The 20,169-nt window shown below is 41.2% G+C and overlaps 1 protein-coding gene across 1 annotated transcript in view; it reads left to right on the forward strand.

Moving 5' to 3' along the window:
- The window catches only part of ORC2 (origin recognition complex subunit 2), a 152,806-nt gene that overhangs the window by 82,876 nt on the left and 49,761 nt on the right, over window positions 1–20,169 (forward strand). Inside the window, exons 13-14 of the mRNA XM_053698709.1 lie at window positions 3,765–3,936; window positions 4,547–4,608. Of these exons, the coding sequence (XP_053554684.1) occupies window positions 3,765–3,936; window positions 4,547–4,608 (234 nt within the window). The remainder of the gene's footprint in view (window positions 1–3,764; window positions 3,937–4,546; window positions 4,609–20,169) is intronic.

Genomic DNA, 20,169 nt, shown 5'->3' on the forward strand with positions numbered 1-20,169 from the left:
TGAATACACTGTAATGCCGTTTGGTTTATGCAATGCACCGGCGACGTTTCAGTGTTTCATAAATGATGTGTTTCATGATCTCTTAGATGTATGTATTGTCATCTATCTGGACGACATTCTTATATTCTCGGAATCATACGAAAAACATGTGTCACATGTAAAGCAGGTTTTACTACGATTAAGAGCTCATCGTCTTTTTGCTAAGCTGGAAAAGTGTATATTCAATACAGATACAATTTCCTTTTTAGGATACAACATATCCCCTCTAGGTATCTCCATGGAATCTAACAAGGTGGATGCTATAACCAATTGGCCTGCTCCCCGTAATAAGAAAGAAATCCAGAGATTCTTAGGGTTCGCGAACTTTTATCGCAAATTCATTAAAGGGTTTTCACATATTGTTCAACCCTTGACTTACTTAACACGTAAACATATAAAATTTGTTTGGAATCAGTCAGCAGAAGATTCTTTCATTAGTCTGAAACAGAAATTTATTACAGCTCCGATTCTACAGTTCCCAGATCCCAGTTGTCAATACACCCTGGAGGTTGATGCTTCCGAGTATGCCCTTGGGGCAATCCTTTCTCAAAGAAAGTCTCCAACAGAACCTCTTCACCCAATATCTTACTACTCCAGAGTAATGACCTCTGCAGAAATGAATTATGGTATTGGTGATAAGGAGCTACTTGCTATCAAATCCGCCCTGGAGTTCTGGAGACATCTTTTGGAAGGAACACAACACCCTATTTTGATATATACTGACCATCGGAATCTTGAATTTCTGAAATCTAACAAAACCCTGACTTCACGTCAAGTCAGGTGGAGTCTTTTCTTTTCACGATTTGATTATATCATAACTTATAGGCCCGGCTCCAAAAATCTCAAGGCAGACTCTCTTTCTCGGAAGGATCCGAAACCTTCACATATAGAAACACCTGAATCTATCATACCTCCAGACAGAATAATCTGTTTAACTACCAGTTTTAAAACCACCCTAAAACAGCATCTCTCTCAGGACTCATCTTTGCTGCAACTTGGATTAAACAAACATCAGGACGGTTTGTACTACCATGACAATCTACTTTATATACCTGAAGCTCTTAGGGATGAGATAGTTGGTTATGCTCATGACTCACTATTAGCAGGTCATCCTGGAGTTCATAAAACATTGCATTTATTAAAGAGAGATTACTGGTGGCCCAAAATGAATGACACAGTCACTCGATATGTACAAAGTTGTCCCACATGTACCACTAAAAAACACCCACATAACCGCCCTTATGGTTACCTTCTTTCGCTTCCAATCCCAGACAGACCTTGGACAGACATCGCCATGGATTACATAGTGGACTTACCATCTTCATCAAATTTCAACACCATATTAGTGGTGGTTGATTTGTTTTCTAAAATGGCTCATTTCATCCCCCACAGGGGTCTTCCAACAGCTTCAGAAACTGCCTCTCTATTCTTAAACAACATAGTGAAACTTCATGGATTGCCTAAATCTGTCACTACGGATAGGGGGTCACAATTCACATCCAGGTTCTGGACCCAGCTATGTCGTACCCTCAACATCTGTAGAAGACTTAGCTCAGCCTATCATCCCCAGACAAATGGGCAAACGGAAAGAACTAATCAGTCACTTGAGCAATATCTCCGCTGCTATTGTACTTTAGAACAAGATAATTGGCATTCACTGTTGGCCACTGCCGAATTTGCTCATAACAACTCACTACACTCCTCAATGAAAACCACACCATTTTTCATCAACTATGGGTTTCATCCATCGTATCATCCTACCTGTACGTCCGATTCTACACTTCCAATGGTAAATGATACAATCAATTCCATTGCTAATGGTTTTGCTTCTTTAAAAACAGTATTAGAAGTGGCACAAACTACCCAGAAACATCATTATGATTTACGCAGATCTAAACCTCCAGATTATGCTGTTGGCGACAAAGTCTGGCTTAGTACAAAAAACCTACGTTTAAAGATTCCTAGTAAAAAATTAGGTGCATTGTATTTAGGTCCGTATGAGATTATTAAAGTAATCAATCCTAATGCCGTGACTCTACAATTGCCATCTACTCTGAAGATACATCCAACGTTCCATGTGTCCTTGTTAAAACCCTACTCCTTGGTCAGGGGTAACTTACAGAGTTCTTCTGTTGTTCCTCAAGTCAGTGATGATGTTGAATATGAAATCGAATCTATCTTGGACTCCAGATACCTTCATGATCAACTACAGTATTTGGTAAGATGGAAGGGTTATGCTCCTGAGGAGGATTCGTGGGAGCCATCCTCAAACTTCTCTGCCCCCCAACTCCTTTCTCTGTACCACTGGAGAAATCCTGAACGTCCTGGTCCTTGATCCGCGGAGCGGCTCCTTGAGGGGGGAGTTCTGTCAGGATTTTACCATTCTGTACCTTTAACAACTAATTATCATACTGCTATTTAAGGCTCCACCTACTGTTGAACGTTGCTTGGTAATTTGTTCAGTCACCCACTGTTCCTGAACACTTCGCACCCAGCTATTCCCTCCTGTCTAAGTTGGGATTTCCTGCTTCTGATACTAGTTCTTGTTACTGAAGTCTTGTGGTTTTGCAGCTCCACAACTTTGTTCCTGTCTCTCTCGCTGCTTGCTTCCTGCTTACTCGCATGCTGGTCCGTTGGCGTGTGACGTCACTAGGTGAAACCGCAGCCGCCACACACTCTCACTGAATCTCGGCACACGCTGTGTGCATTTCTTCTCCGGTAACTCCGCTTCTGCTCCACTCTGAGGATACTATTTGGGAAGTCGGTTTGTATATAATATCATCTGGATTACCGGTCTGTATTACCAATTTACAAATAAGGATATCTTGCCTTTCATGTCATTTGCTACTGCTTGCCTCAAATAATCAAGTAATCAAGTCTACCTGCCATACTAAGCTATGAACCAGTTTATCTCATGCACTTGCTGTTACATGTACTATTCCGCTTGTGATTCACTATATTGACTTGCACAGTGACTTTTGCCGTATCTATCATTTGCCTAAATAGCACTACTCCATTTGCATTAACCTCTGATGAACTTTATGTGCTTAAACTGACTTTAACCAACGAAGCTACTCTGCACAACTCTATCTAAAGTGTGTGTGTGTGCCTGTGCAAGTTATGTAAATATTTTATATGTGTGTGATATGAGTCTACAACTCATTTGGATGTGAATAAGCTTCTCCCTAAACTTGGATTCTGAGTTATCCTACATTACCATACTATATTACTGTTTAGCTCATATCCAACTCCTTTTGTTATACCATCTTCACTCTGTATCCTACAGTAGTGACCCTCAGATCTATGAGCATAACAGGGTTCACACAAGTTAGATCTTAGTGAACCCGAGGTAAGGTGTGAGACTGAGTGGTCCTGCATGAACAAGGGTACTAGTTCATACTTAAACATTACACCTTTATAGGAACTACCAAAAGTTTTTGTTTTCTTTCAATTGATGACTGCATGTTTGTGTTAGATAATACTGCGTTACCAGCCTACCAGACACGAGCCAAAGGTAAATCCTGCTACACTGTCATAGGACATAAGTAATTAATAGTTATATTTTTTTTGTAAAGCATTGATTTATTTTGCTTAATGGATTTTGTGATACAAATAATTCATAAACCATTGACAGCTATTTTGTTTGTTTGTTCTTTTTCTCCCATGGTTACTCTTTAAAGTTTTTTTTTTTTTGTCTACTAGATTTTTTTTTTCTTGCTTTTTAGTGTGGGATCAGTCAAAGCAAAGTCAATATAACTGGCTCTGGTATGAAACGACTACGTACAGCTCGTACGTTGAGGAGACATCTTATGAGAACTCACTGCTGGTTAAACAGTCTGGAGCACTGGCACTCAGCTCCCTCACACATGTTCTCCGCAGTCTCACTCCCAATGCCAGGTACTTTTTTATACAAAATGCCAACAATAAAGATATATAAAAGGGCTACAGTATCAATTTAATATATTTTTTATGAAATCCGATTATACACAGTTTCAGTACTAAATCAGTTTGCAGCTCATGTAGCCCACTCCACCTCTGGAAATACAAATCCTCCTTAAAAATATAAAAAGGGAACCTTGTCAAATTATATGTATATAGGTCCAGGGAGGGAACACAGAGGTTCTAGATCCTTTTGCAGTAGGAGGCACTCCTCAATTTCCCCCAGAACCTTTTTATATTCTTGTTAAACATACAAATAATTCACTACAGACCATCATATTCAAAGTTAAGATGTTAAAGGGATATACAACACCCTGCAATTAAAATGTTTAGGTACTGTGACAATGTGTTTTGATTTGAACAATATGTCTCAAGTATGGAAAATAATTTAATAGTTTATGGGTTAATATAGAACACACATAATATACACATTTCGCCCTGGGGGGCCTATCAGTTAATGTATGCTAGTTTTATTTGAAATTAGATGCTTTTGTCAGTATGGTCACAGTTCTAGTAAATAAGATTGAAACAACTAGCATGCATTCTCAGTACCTTTCATCTTCTCCAGGGGAATTTTCTGGCTGCTGGCAGAATATCAATTGGCCAATAAGGACAACCCCACATATACAGGTACATGTTATATAGGCTGCTTGGATGGGTACAATTGCTTTTTTTTAAATGGATATAGGTCTTCATTGTGTGCTAAGCTACCCTCAAAAAGGTGCATTGGTTTAAAGATAGACTATAAAGAGAGCTATATTTGCTCAGCTGCTAGTTGTATGCATATTTGCACACCGCTTTCCTAAGCAAGTTTTTTTTTTTTTGAGCCAGACTATTCTAGCACATGGAAGCCACTATAATTATTGCATTCCTATGTCTTACTCCCGTATTAATGCAATAATTCTTAATTTATATTTCCTAAATTAATGATGATGGTCCACAGTCCTCCATAACATATGGGATATATTTCCTGCCACTAGGAGAAGGTCAAGAACCCATATCAGAGTGAACAAAGAGGCAGCACTCCAAAGTATTGCAAATAAAAAAGGATATTTAATGCAGAGTCATTTCCAAAGTACAAACACACACACAGGTAGGAGGTAAGAAGGGGGCGTGTCCTTACGCGTTTCGTGCCTCCAGGCACTTAGTCATAGGATATTAGCCTGTTGTGCACGGCCTGACTATATTCCAGCCTGCACCAATCACATCTGTGAATCAGTACTGGAAATATATCAGAGCTTAAAATACCTCCCATCTCTCTCTAGTTTTGTTCTTGGCCTTGTTGGAGATGGTTGAGAATAGAGGTTGTTCTAGCTACTTGCTTATGGATTATAAATTGGTAGCTTATACCTATGAGACTCAGTGTCCTCAGGGAGTATAATTTACAAAGAAAATAGAAGAGAAACATTACGGCAGCTAAATGACACAGGGACACAGAAATACCCTGTTATGTGCACAGCAATTCCCTAATGGGACTTCAGCCATAACTGCCCTCAGGCATCATAGAGACTTATCCCTAGCCTGAGGGAATTTTCTACTGTAATCCTCTACGGTACTCGATACCTGCACTGGATGGGCTCTACTGGATACTGCTGTAGCTACATTGACATGCCTGGTAAGTCAGTGAAAGGGTGCTGCATAAGGTAAGTGACTCTACACAACACACAGACAACCCAGAGGCTATTTGTAGGTACTCTGACACAGATATAGCATAGCCAGGGGGACTTAACCGGCTCTCCTCATGACACAATTTTTTCTATCATTATTGAGAACACTATCAGTGAATTCTCTGACCCTTAACAGCCCTCTGACAGCTCTAAGGGGAATTTGGGGGACACTTTTTTAAAATTTAGGTGTATGACCCTTCAAGAAGACTGGCATTTGCTTAGTGCAATATGCATTTGATAGAGGACGCTCCGGTTAGGCTGGGGACCAGTGTTTTATAGTTTTTTGGGGAGTTATAATGCTTGGTCATTATCTTTTATTTAAAAAGTACCAAAAGTGTTTTAACTTCTTAAAATGGCCACTATCTTTGCTCGTGTTTGGTAGCTCCGTTCCCTCAGTGATCTCTGGCTTTTCTCTCTAAGTATGGAGCCTCTGTAACTAAATTCTCTACTACTACAGTTGGGACCAGTTTTAAAACCTATTTCCAGTGCCTGCCAGTTCCAGGAAAGGTTTGAGTACCCATACAGAAGCTGCTATGGGGTACTCAAGGGCTATATAATAAATATATATGGGCTGTAGTAGTTTTTACGCTGTGTGAAAATTGTAGTGTCTGAGGGAGTATAAACTTAGTGTAGAGGGCCCTCTACCATGAATTGTCTGTACTAATACTTTTATAAAGTGTCTTTGCATACTTTATTATAAGTAGAATCTGGAACAAAATGCATCTGTCCCCACTGATATCTCTGAGGAGTCAGTTTTCTGATTTCCCGCTATCTACATAGATTTATTTATTTTTCAAATATGTTCCAGTATGCCAGGTCACTCAAATCTGTGTAAATTGTATACCTCATATTTTGCATTAATATCAGCCACAACAGTCCACTTTCCTGAAGGAAGGGGGAAACTACTGTTTTACTCCTGAAGCTAAAAATAATATATACAACATAGGGACTGACAGTTTGTTTAGAGGCTGTCCCCAAACTAAGTAAGCGTATACATAAATCTGGGGATTTAACTCGGTCTCCTGAGGTAAATGTGCAAAATATTTCTTATGCGGATAACCTATAGGTTCAGGGTTGATAATATCCTATATGTAGGTGTTTTTTGCAAGGACCTTTAGGCAGCTTTACACCACAGCACATTCTTATGTGATCTACACTGTACCCAATGTAATATATGTGCAATTTTATATTGTACAGAGCATCATGACATGGTGCTATTACCATTTATAATAACTATCTGCACTATTAATACTTATTTATAAGTCAGTTAAGCATTGTACTCCCACCATTGCCAGGGAATGTAAGCAGAAAAATTTGTTTTTGTCAGTCTGCATTTTATATACTGTTGTACTTTTCAGGATTTGAAATTTTATTTGCAGTAATGTACACTATGCAGGTTTTTGTACACTATTGGGATATACAATTTGCTAAGAGTTGCCTATGTGCTTTGCATGTCCAACAGCACAAATAATATTTTTTACATTGACAGAACTCCTCTCTCTGTACATATGCAAGGTGTTACATATCCTATACTATTAGTATACTCAATTCTATAGTACATACCCTCTAGAGATATATTTTTTATGCATTGTATGCTGCAGGCGTATTTCCTGATGCAGATTTTCAGGATTTATCCTTATTTTAATACAACAGTGGGGATCCTTTAGAGATAAAATTTATTGGTATATTTTATACCTATGATATGTGTAATTTATATCTATGCACATAGGTTCTATCATGCAGATATTGAACATTGATCATGAATATTTTAATTTGCAGTGGAGATCCTTACAGATAAAGTCTATTGGCATCTCTTTTATACCCATCTGTTCATCAAGCAGACACTAACCATTGTTCATGAATATTTGCATGGATCAAATACATTGTGTATTTACTGCTTATGTCTACTTATCTGGACATGGATTTACAAGTATCTAATGTGTACCTGTTGATCTATATGTGCTGTTCCTTTAGTCCGTAAGGCTACATGGCAATATAAATATGTGCAAATGTTTAAGTATGTAGTAAGTTTTTTTTAATATTTTGGATCCATCAGGGAAAATAGTTTGGATATCTGGACATTCCTGAGGAAACGGCTGGTAAATCTGAGAAACGCGCAGTAATTGTATTTCTCCTGGTAAGTGTAGTCAGTCCACGGGTCATCCATTACTTATGGGATTATATCTCCTCCCTAACAGGAAGTGCAAGAGGATCACCCAAGCAGAGCTGCTATATAGCTCCTCCCCTCTACGTCATATCCAGTCATTCTCTTGCACCTAACTAAAGATAGGACGTGTGAGAGGACTGTGGTGTGTTAAACTTAGTTTTTATTTCTTCAATCAAAAGTTTGTTATTTTAAACGGCACCGGAGTGTGTTGTTTTTTCTCAGGCAGCATTAGAAGAAGAATCTACCTGAGTTTGTCTATGATCTTAGCGGTCGTAACTAAGATCCACTTGCTGTTCTCGGCCATTCTGAGGAGTGAGGTAACTTCAGAACAGGGGATAGCATGCAGGGCCCACCTGCAAGGAGGTATGTGCAGTAAATTATTTTCTAAGGAATGGAATTGACTGAGAAAATACTGCTAATACCGATGTAATGTAAGTGCAGCCTTAAATGCAGTAGTAGCGACTGGTATCAGGCTGATATGTATGTATGTATACTCTGAGGTATTTCTGGGGAATGGAATTTCACTAAGAAAATACTGTCAATATTAAAGTAATATTTGAGCCTGCACTGCAGTGAAAGCGACTAGCAGCAGGCTTATTAACACTTCATAATTTTCAATTTTAAAACGTTTACTGGCATGTTAATCGTTTTTTCTGAGGTACTTGGTGATAAAACTTTATGGGCATGATTTTTACCACATGGCTGTCGTTTTTTTATGCATAAAAACAGTTTACTGAGCTTCCCCACTGTTGCAGTATGAGTGGGAGGGGCCTATTTTAGCGCTTTATTGCGCAGTAAAAATTTAGTCACAGTCTTCCTATTTCTTCCTCCATGATCCAGGACGTCTCTACAGAGCCCAGGGGTCTCCAAAACTAGTTTTGAGGGAGGTAATCAGTCACAGCAGACCTGTGACAGTGTGTTTGACTGTGATAAAAACGTTTATTATTTCAACTGTTATCCGTTTTGGGTATTAAGGGGTTAATCATCCTTTTGCTGGTGGGTGCAATCCTCTGCTAACTTTATACATTTTCTGTTAAAATTTGGTTGTTTTTAACATATTTGGTTCATTGTTAATTCAACTGTGTTACATTTTTATGTTTTCTTAATGGCGCAGTGGCGTTTTTTATATAGCTTGTAAATTTATTTAAAAGTTTTTTTCCAAGCTTGCTAGAGTTATTGCTAGTCTGTTTAAACATGTCTGACACAAATGAATCTGTTTGTTCATTATGTTTAAAGGCCAATGTGGAGCCCAATAGAAATTTGTGCACTCAATGTATAGATGTTACTTTGAATAAAAGTCAAACTTTACATGTTAAAAAGATATCACCAGACAACGAGGGGGAAGTTATGCCGACTAACTCTCCTCACGTGTCAGTACCTTCGCCTCCCGCTCAGGAGGTGCGTGATATTGTGGCGCCGAGTACATCAGGGCGGCCCATACAAATCACTTTGCAAGACATGGCTAATGTTATGACTGAAGTACTATCTAAATTGCCAGAATTAAGAGGTAAACGTGATCACTCTGGGGTAAGAACAGAGTGCGTTGATAATAATAGAGCCATGTCTGATACTGCGTCACAATTTGCAGAACATGAGGACGGAGAGCTTCATTCTGTGGGTGACGGATCTGATCCAAGTAAACTGGATTCAGACATTTCAAATTTTAAATTTAAGCTTGAGAACCTCCGTGTATTACTAGGGGAGGTATTAGCGGCTCTGAATGATTGTAACACGGTTGCAATTCCAGAGAAAGTATGTAGGCTGGATAAATATTTTGCGGTACAGACGTGTACTGACTTTTTTCCTATACCTAAAAGGCTTACAGAAATTGTTAACAAGGAGTGGGATAGACCCGGTGTGCCTTTTTCACCCCCTCCTATATTTAGAAAAATGTTTCCAATAGACGCCACCACACGGGACCTATGGCAGACGGTCCCTAAGGTGGAGGGAGCAGTTTCTACTCTGGCTAAGCGCACCACTATCCCGGTGGAGGATAGCTGTGCTTTTTCAGATCCAATGGATAAAAAGTTAGAGGGTTACCTTAAGAAAATGTTTGTTCAGCAAGGTTTTATATTACAACCCCTTGCATGCATCGCGCCTGTCACTGCTGCGGCGGCATTCTGGTTTGAGTCTCTGGAAGAGACCCTTAGCACAGCTCCATTGGATGAGATTATGAACAAGCTTAAAGCCCTTAAGCTAGCTAATTCATTTATTTCTGATGCCGTAGTACACTTAACCAAACTTACGGCTAAGAACTCAGGATTCGCCATTCAATCGCGTAGAGCGCTGTGGCTTAAATCCTGGTCAGCTGACGTGACTTCTAAATCTAAATTGCTTAATATTCCTTTCAAAGGGCAGACATTATTCGGGCCCGGCTTGAAAGAAATTATCGCTGACATCACTGGAGGTAAGGGCCATGCCCTGCCTCAAGACAGGGCCAAACCAAAGGCTAAACAGTCTAATTTTCGTGCCTTTCGTAACTTCAAGGCAGGAGCAGCATCAACTTCCTCCGCTCCAAGACAGGAAGGAACTGTTGCTCGCTACAGACAGGGCTGGAAACCTAACCAGTCCTGGAACAAGGGCAAGCAGGCCAGAAAACCTGCTGCTGCCCCTAAGACAGCATGAAGCGAGGGCCCCCGATCCGGAAACGGATATAGTGGGGGGCAGACTCTCTCTCTTCGCCCAGGCTTGGGCAAGAGATGTCCAGGATCCCTGGGCGTTGGAGATCATATCTCAGGGATATCTGCTGGACTTCAAAGCTTCTCCTCCACAAGGCAGATTTCATCTTTCAAGGTTATCGGCAAACCAGATAAAGAAAGAGGCGTTTCTACGCTGTGTACAAGACCTCTTACTACTGGGAGTGATCCACCCAGTTCCGCGGTCGGAACACGGGCAAGGATTCTATTCAAATATGTTTGTGGTTCCCAAAAAAGAGGGAACCTTCAGACCAATCTTGGACTTAAAGATCCTAAACAAATTCCTAAGAGTTCCATCGTTCAAAATGGAAACTATTCGAACCATCTTACCCACGATCCAAGAGGGTCAGTACATGACCACAGTGGATTTAAAGGATGCCTACCTTCACATACCGATTCACAAGGATCATTACCGGTATCTAAGATTTGCCTTCCTAAACAGGCATTACCAGTTTGTAGCTCTTCCCTTCGGGTTAGCTACGGCTCCAAGAATCTTTACAAAGGTTCTGGGCTCTCTTCTGGCGGTACTAAGACCGCGAGGCATAGCGGTAGCTCCGTACCTAGACGACCTTCTGATACAAGCGTCAAGTTTCCAAACTGCCAAGTCTCATACAGAGTTAGTTCTGGCATTTCTAAGGTCGCATGGGTGGAAGGTGAACGTAGAAAAGAGTTCTCTATTGCCACTCACAAGAGTTCCCTTTCTAGGGACTCTTATAGATTCTGTAGAAATGAAAATTTACCTGACGGAGGACAGGTTATCAAAACTTCTAAATGCTTGCCGTGTCCTTCATTCCATTCAACACCCGTCAGTGGCTCAGTGCATGGAGGTAATCGGCTTAATGGTAGCGGCAATGGACGCATGCTAAGTCCGCATGCTAAGACCGCTGCAATTGTGCATGCTAAGTCAGTGGAATGGGGATTACTCAGATTTGTCCCCTCTGCTAAATCTGGATCAAGAGACCAGAGATTCTCTTCTATGGTGGCTTTCTCGGCCACATCTGTCCAAGGGGATGCCCTTCCGCAGGCCAGATTGGATGATTGTAACAACGGACGCCAGCCTTCTAGGTTGGGGCGCAGTCTGGAATTCCCTGAAGGCTCAGGGATCATGGACTCAGGAGGAGAGACTCCTTCCAATAAACATTCTGGAATTAAGAGCAATTTTCAATGCTCTTCTGGCTTGGCCTCAGAAAGCAACTCTGAGGTTCATCAGGTTTCAGTCGGACAACATCACGACTGTGGCTTACATCAATCATCAAGGAGGAACAAGGAGTTCCCTAGCGATGATGGAAGTCTCAAAGATAATTCGCTGGACAGAGTCTCACTCTGGCCACCTGTCAGCGATCCACATCCCAGGCGTGGAGAACTGGGAGGCGGATTTTCTAAGTCGCCAGACCTTTCATCCGGGGGAGTGGGAATTGCATCCGGAGGTGTTTGCCCAACTGCTTCATCTTTGGGGCAAACCAGATCTGGATCTCATGGCGTCTCGCCAGAACGCCAAGCTTCCTTGTTACGGATCCAGGTCCAGGGACCCGGGAGCGGTACTGATAGATGCTCTGACAGCACCTTGGGTCTTCAACATGGCTTATGTGTTTCCACCTTTCCCGATGCTTCCTCGATTGATTGCCAGGATCAAACAGCAGAGAGCATCGGTGATTCTAATAGCGCCTGCGTGGCCACGCAGGACCTGGTATGCAGATCTAGTGGACATGTCGTCCTGTCCACCATGGTCTCTGCCTCTGAGACAGGACCTTCTGATTCAGGGTCCTTTCAAACATCCAAATCTAATTTCTCTGAGGCTGACTGCATGGAGATTGAACGCTTGATTCTATCAAAGCGTGGATTCTCGGAGTCAGTGATTGATACCTTGATACATGCTAGGAAACCTGTTACCAGGAAAATTTACCATAAAATATGGCGTAAATACTTACATTGGTGCGAATCCAAGAGTTACTCATGGAGTAAGGTTAGGATTCCTAGGATATTGTCTTTTCTACAAGAAGGTTTAGAAAAGGGTTTATCTGCTAGTTCGTTAAAGGGACAGATTTCAGCTCTGTCTATCCTTTTACACAAACGTCTGGCAGAAGTTCCAGACGTTCAGGCTTTTTGTCAGGCTCTGACTAGGATTAAGCCTGTGTTTAAGACTGTTGCTCCGCCGTGGAGCTTAAACTTAGTTCTTAACGTTCTGCAAGGTGTTCCGTTTGAACCCCTTCATTCCATCGATATCAAGCTGTTATCTTGGAAAGTTCTGTTTTTAATGGCTATTTCCTTGGCTCGAAGAGTCTCTGAGTTATCGGCCTTACATTGTGATTCTCCTTATCTGATTTTTCATTCAGACAAGGTAGTTCTGCGTACTAAACCTGGGTTCTTACCTAAGGTAGTCACTAACAAGAATATCAATCAAGAGATTGTTGTTCCATCATTGTGCCCTAACCCTTCTTCAAAGAAGGAACGACTTTTGCACAGTCTGGACGTCGTCCATGCCCTGAAATTTTATTTGCAGGCAACTAAAGATTTTCGTCAAACTTCTTCCCTGTTTGTCGTTTATTCTGGACAGAGGAGAGGTCAAAAAGCTTCGGCTACCTCTCTCTCTTTTTGGCTTTGTAGCATAATACGCTTAGCCTATGAGACTGCTGGACAGCAGCCTCCTGAAAGGATTACAGCTCATTCTACTAGAGCTGTGGCTTCCACTTGGGCCTTTAAGAATGAGGCCTCTGTTGAACAGATTTGCAAGGCTGCAACTTGGTCTTCACTTCACACTTTTTCAAAATTTTACAAATTTGACACTTTTGCTTCTTCGGAGGCTGTTTTTGGGAGAAAGGTTCTACAGGCAGTGGTTCCTTCCGTGTAAAGATCCTGCCTGTCCCTCCCGTCATCCGTGTACTTTTAGCTTTGGTATTGGTATCCCATAAGTAATGGATGACCCGTGGACTGACTACACTTAACAGGAGAAAATATAACTTATGCTTACCTGATAAATTCATTTCTCCTGTAGTGTAGTCAGTCCACGGCCCGTCCTGTTTTTTACGGCAGGTCTAAATTTTAATTAAACTACAGTCACCACTGCACCCTATAGTTTCTCCTTTCTCGTATGGTTTCGGTCGAATGACTGGATATGACGTAGAGGGGAGGAGCTATATAGCAGCTCTGCTTGGGTGATCCTCTTGCACTTCCTGTTAGGGAGGAGATATAATCCCATAAGTAATGGATGACCCGTGGACTGACTACACTACAGGAGAAATGAATTTATCAGGTAAGCATAAATTATATTTTTAACACTGTACAGCCCAAAGCATTTTATGTTATCTTAATATTAAAATTTTATTACTAACTAAAATTGGAAGCACAAGCTGTTGTCTGTATCCAGGATTGGAAGGAGCAGACGGGACAATATTCCAAACCACGAGTCAGTGAGCTGGGACACTGAGAGATCCCAGTCTGCACGATCTAGCACATTGGGTGCTGCCTCACTTGTGAGTATGGTTGTTTACCATGGTGTGTGAATAACATTTTGAATATAATGGTGTTACACTAGGAGGCGCCCTCTGTTTGTGGTCATTATAACAGAGAAAGTTGCAATTTGGAGATTTGGAAGAGGAGTAGCCCTTATACTAGTCAAGACTAAGGGATATTTGGAATACACTATCCCTCTATTCATCTGATTCAAGCAATATTCTATTGTCCACACGGACTGTGACACTAATCAGATAAGGAAATATATTTCTTTTTTTTTCTGGACTTGAACATTGCCAATTGAGTGTGTATGTGTAGAGATTTGGCAATTATTATATATTTTTTTTTATCTCACAATATACATACAAATTTTATGGGGGGGTTTTATATCCAATTTTTGCGCCCCTACGATTTAGAAAGCAGTGTATCTCAAGCAGTGTATATATACAACTTCCTGAGGCTCAGACTTTTGTCCAGGTGTTCGTTAGAACTAGGCCAATTGTGATACCTTATTTCTCCACCCTGGAATCTGAATCTACTTTTCTCTGCATGACAATGTTCTTTGTACCAATGCATTCCATTTGAAATATATCTATTTCTTATGTCTGTTTACTATACTTTTACCCACAAGTCTTGCTTCAACAGTGCAAACTTTTATTATAATGAGGCTACATAAACATTAATACATAATATGCATATTAAATATAAATACAGCAATGAATTAAAACATCAATATCACACTAATATATATCCATTCTATGTAAGAGTAGTGTGATGTAATGGATGTAAAGGAGGTTTTCAGCAGTCATACTCACATGTTACCTTGCAAGCATCCAGAGAGAGAGAGAGATCCCCAATGTCTATGGTCTTTTATTGTAAGTTTTCATCCTTCCCCCAATGATGATGTCACTCATATCCAACCATCTTATCGTGTCCAGGTATATAATTACTGGCCATGCCATGGGTGTGGGGGGGGGGGGGGGGGGGGGGGGCTTGTGCAGATTTTTTTTTGAACAAAGAGACCTTATGGCTATATCATCACACAGCTGGTCATAATTAGCAGACAGTCTCTTAAGACTCCTGGTAATGTGATCTCTGTACATTACAGAGTGACTTTAACTCATCCCAGTATAACTGAATGAGGATTTAACCCCTTCCTGACCACAGCTGATTTACCCTCCAAAAAAACAGTTAAATTGTCTTGATGTTTTTTAGCAAATATTTCCACCCTCCCACCCGCACTAAAAGTCAATTGTCCTAAACAATCTTTAAGGTCTTGAGCACTCCAGAAGGTTGTCCATCCTCTGATGATCTTGATAGTTTTTTCAATAAAACCCACACAAATACAAAGAGGTTGGTGGCGATCATTCCTCTCAGGTTCCACATAATGATATCTGTCAAAAAGATTAAGAGAATATTAGTTTGTAGCAGAAATATCTATAGCTGGGACAACTGTCCCTTTAAACAATTTACATTTATCAACATGGACCCATTTGTAACCAGGCTGCCTTCTGGTTTTCTTAGGGGTTGATCTTTATATTTTAATCACAGTATTACCCAATTTGTCCAAAATTCTATAAGGCCCTTCCCAATTTGCATTCCACTGAGAATTTTTGCGAAAATGTTTAATCACGATCAATCCCCCCTTCTCAAACACAGTTTGAGGTGTAGATGAAAATTAACATTCTGTTGGGGCCATATTAGAGGCAGCAAAAAGTAGCAGTGAGCTCAACTGCTCTTGAATTTGGGAGAGATATTGATCTCTAGACACATATTCTCTCAAGGGAGTAGACAATTGTGGTTCACCTGGGGACCCTAATGCTATCTTTCTCCTTGTCATGAGCTCATAGGGAGAACACTTAGTAGCATTTGAGGGTGTAGCTCTAATAGCCATTAGAACTGCTGGAAGATGTGTGACCCATGATTTACCATACTGGGAAAGCATATTGGACAACTTTGTTTTTAATGTGCGATTCATGCTCTCAACTATACCAGAGGATTGTGGTTGATATGGTACATGAAATCTTGTTTGTATTCCGAGTAGGACACAGAGATTTTGCATTACCTGACCTGTAAAATGTGTACCCCTGTCTGATTCAATGAGTGTTGGAAAACTCAAAAACATGTTCCCATAGTGCTCTGGCAGTAGCCTGTGCAGTATCACAATGAAGTGGAATAGCCTCAACCCATTTTGAAAAAATATCCACATTTACTAGGGCATACCTGAGACCCCCCCCCCCCCCTTTAATAGTGGAAGTGGGCCTATAAAATCAATTTGGATAGCTTTCCAAGGGCCATCTGCTACTGGTATTCTCTGGAGTATAGGTCTCTGACCTTTAGGATGTGGGTTTATTTGAGCATAAATTAAACACTCTTGTACACATTTCAAACAGGTTTCTGTTAAATCTGGCCAGTTACATTTTTGCCTTAGATGGTACTCTAATGCACTTTGACCAATATGCCCAAGAAGAGAATATCTTTGCTGTGTTATAGGTCCCTGCAAATGACTTGGGACCACAAAAAAACAGTTTAGCCTGTGGATCAGTGGGATTGGAATAACATATTAACCCATTACAAATTGAATAACCATTTGGGAGTGTTTTGCTGTTCCTGTAATAGAGGGGAAAGGTTAGAATCTGTAGCTTGTTCTGTTTGCAAATCAGGTACCTCTGGATCTATAATTGTAACCTTTGCTATGTGTGTCACTGTATCTTTAGATGCAAGATGTTCTCTCCATGCTTCCTGTGTGTGTCATTCTCATCTGATTGCCATGGTTCCCCATCTAAAGCTGCCTGTTGGCTAACATGTCCACATGTACATTTCCTTGTGAATGTTCATCTGTGAAGTGTGTGTGTGTTTGTGCCTTAACTTTAACAATAGCTGCCTGCAATGGGTGTTGTTTTCCCCAATCTACCAATTTTTTAAGGGCTTGAACATGTGACAATGTTCTGCCTGTTGAGTCTACCATTCCCCTTAGATTCCAAATTGGTGAGTACTCAGTGATCTGGTAACATAGGCACTGTTACTGTATATATACAGGGAGTGCAGAATTATTAGGCAAATGAGTATTTTGACCACATCATCCTCTTTATGCATGTTGTCTTACTCCAAGCTGTATAGGCTCGAAAGCCTACTACCAATTAAGCATATTAGGTGATGTGCATCTCTGTAATGAGAAGGGGTGTGGTCTAATGACATCAACACCCTATATCAGGTGTGCATAATTATTAGGCAACTTCCTTTCCTTTGGCAAAATGGGTCAAAAGAAGGACTTGACAGGCTCAGAAAAGTCAAAAATAGTGAGATATCTTGCAGAGGGATGCAGCACTCTTAAAATTGCAAAGCTTCTAAAGCGTGATCATCGAACAATCAAGCATTTCATTCAAAATAGTCAACAGGGTCGCAAGAAGCGTGTGGAAAAACCAAGGCGCAAAATAACTGCCCATGAACTGAGAAAAGTCAAGCGTGCAGCTGCCAAGATGCCACTTGCCAAAAGTTTGGCCATATTTCAGAGCTGCAACATCACTGGAGTGCCCAAAAGCACAAGGTGTGCAATACTCAGAGACATGGCCAAGGTAAGAAAGGCTGAAAGACGACCACCACTGAACAAGACACACAAGCTGAAACGTCAAGACTGGGCCAAGAAATATCTCAAGACTGATTTTTCTAAGGTTTTATGGACTGATGAAATGAGAGTCTTGATGGGCCAGATGGATGGGCCCGTGGCTGGATTGGTAAAGGGCAGAGAGCTCCAGTCCGACTCCCGCCAGCAAGGTGGAGGTGGAGTACTGGTTTGGGCTGGTATCATCAAAGATGAGCTTGTGGGGCCTTTTCGGGTTGAGGATGGAGTCAAGCTCAACTCCCAGTCCTACTGCCAGTTTCTGGAAGACACCTTCTTCAAGCAGTGGTACAGGAAGAAGTCTGCATCCTTCAAGAAAAACATGATTTTCATGCAGGACAATGCTCCATCACACGCGTCCAAGTACTCCACAGCGTGGCTGGCAAGAAAGGGTATAAAAGAAGAAAATCTAATGACATGGCCTCCTTGTTCACCTGATCTGAACCCCATTGAGAACCTGTGGTCCATCATCAAATGTGAGATTTACAAGGAGGGAAAACAGTACACCTCTCTGAACAGTGTCTGGGAGGCTGTGGTTGCTGCTGCACGCAATGTTGATGGTGAACAGATCAAAACACTGACAGAATCCATGGATGGCAGGCTTTTGAGTGTCCTTGCAAAGAAAGGTGGCTATATTGGTCACTGATTTGTTTTTGTTTTGTTTTTGAATGTCAGAAATGTATATTTGTGAATGTTGAGATGTTATATTGGTTTCACTGGTAAAAATAAATAATTGAAATGGGTATATATTTGTTTTTTGTTAAGTTGCCTAATAATTATGCACAGTAATAGTCACCTGCACACACAGATATCCCCCTAAAATAGCTATAACTAAAAACAAACTAAAAACTACTTCCAAAACTATTCAGCTTTGATATTAATGAGTTTTTTGGGTTCATTGAGAACATGGTTGTTGTTCAATAATAAAATGAATCCTCAAAAATACAACTTGCCTAATAATTCTGCACTCCCTGTAAATGTCTTGTGTGTCAAACTTGTGGCAAGCCATAGAAATGGCTTCTAAATCTGCTCTCTGTCCTGAGATTGATCGTGGTAGCATACATTTAAGAGCTAATTGTTGAGATGGGACCCACATAGCAAAATCAGTATTAAATTGACCATCCTGCCAAAATCTTGAACCATCTACATAAATTTGTAAATCTTGGGGAGAAGTTTTGTCCCTGAAAAATTTATGAGGTGATTCCCTGTGTGTAAATGTCTGTGCAGTCATGAGGTTCACCCTGAGTGTGCATTAGTTGGGGTAAAGTGTATTTCTTTCCTATGCCATGGAGAGTCCATAAATTCATTCTTATTACTAGTGGGAATTCAACTTCTGGCCAGCAGGAGGAGGCAAAGAGCACCCCAGCAAAGCTGTTAGGTGTCACTTCCCTTACCCATAATCCCCAGTCATTCTCTTTGCCTCTGTCACGGGAGGATGTGCGAAGATGGTGTCTGAAGATATTTAATCCTTTAATGGGTACTTTTCCCTGCAAGCAAGGATTGGGGCTATGCTGTGTCCATGTCAATCTCTTTAGTAAGAGTAATGGTTGTTTTTAGCAGTTAGAAGGCGGTGAGGTGGTCCTTGCTTTATTTCTAATACTTATGCTACACCTTTATAAAAAGCCAGGGTTGGTTACTCTGTCCTTTTCTTTTTCTACAGGTCTGTCAGGGGGCCAGGAATCAGACTGAGACAAGAAGTGCAAAAATAATCACACCTTTATTAATAGCAAAAAATAATAAAAAGTCCACAAGTCAAATAACAAGCCAGGAGTCGAAACCATAGCTGGTAGTCAGTCGAGTCAGGAGGCAAAGCAAGTAGTCAGACGAGCCGGAATCAGGAACAAGGAGAACAGCAGAGTCAGGAACAAGCCAGGGATCAGAAACCAGGAGGAACGTCTGAGACAACGCAAGGGCAAAGCATACTGAACAGAGGCCCTTTAAATAATAAGTGATGACATCACAATTCTGAGACTGCAACCTGTCTCACATGGATGATGTACACTAGTCTGGCCATAAAAGGGCATGCTGGAAATGAGCAGCATCACACACTATGCACCAGAGTCAGCAAGAGAGGTGAGTAAAATGGCTGCCAGCAGCACATGGCAAACAACTACCCCTTCCCCTCGGGAGGACAAAAGGCTTATTGGGGAAACGGGCGTGGAAGGCACGGAGGAGGGCGGGACATGAACATCAGAGGAGGGAACCCATGTACACTCCTCTGGACCGTAACCCCTCCAGTGAACCAAATACTGTACACGGCCCCTGGAGTCAATAATGCTGCTGACCTCATATTCTTCATGGATGTCAACAAAGATAGGACGGGGACGAGGCAACACAGTGGTAAACCGATTACAAACAAATGGTTTCAAGAGGGAGACATGAAAAACATTGGAGATGCTCATTGCAGGATTAAGGTCAAGAGCGTAGGCCACAGGATTGACACGTCGGAGTATTAGAAAAGGACCAACATAGCGGGGAGCCAGTTTATTGGAAGGAACACTAAGGTTCAAGTTGCGGGAGGACAACCAAACCCTGTCACCAACCTGGTAGGAAGGTGCAGGCAGACACCTACGATCAGCCTGGAACTTTTAG

The sequence above is a fragment of the Bombina bombina genome, chromosome 1 (assembly GCF_027579735.1).
Source record: "Bombina bombina isolate aBomBom1 chromosome 1, aBomBom1.pri, whole genome shotgun sequence".
Taxonomy (NCBI): Eukaryota; Metazoa; Chordata; class Amphibia; order Anura; family Bombinatoridae; genus Bombina; species Bombina bombina.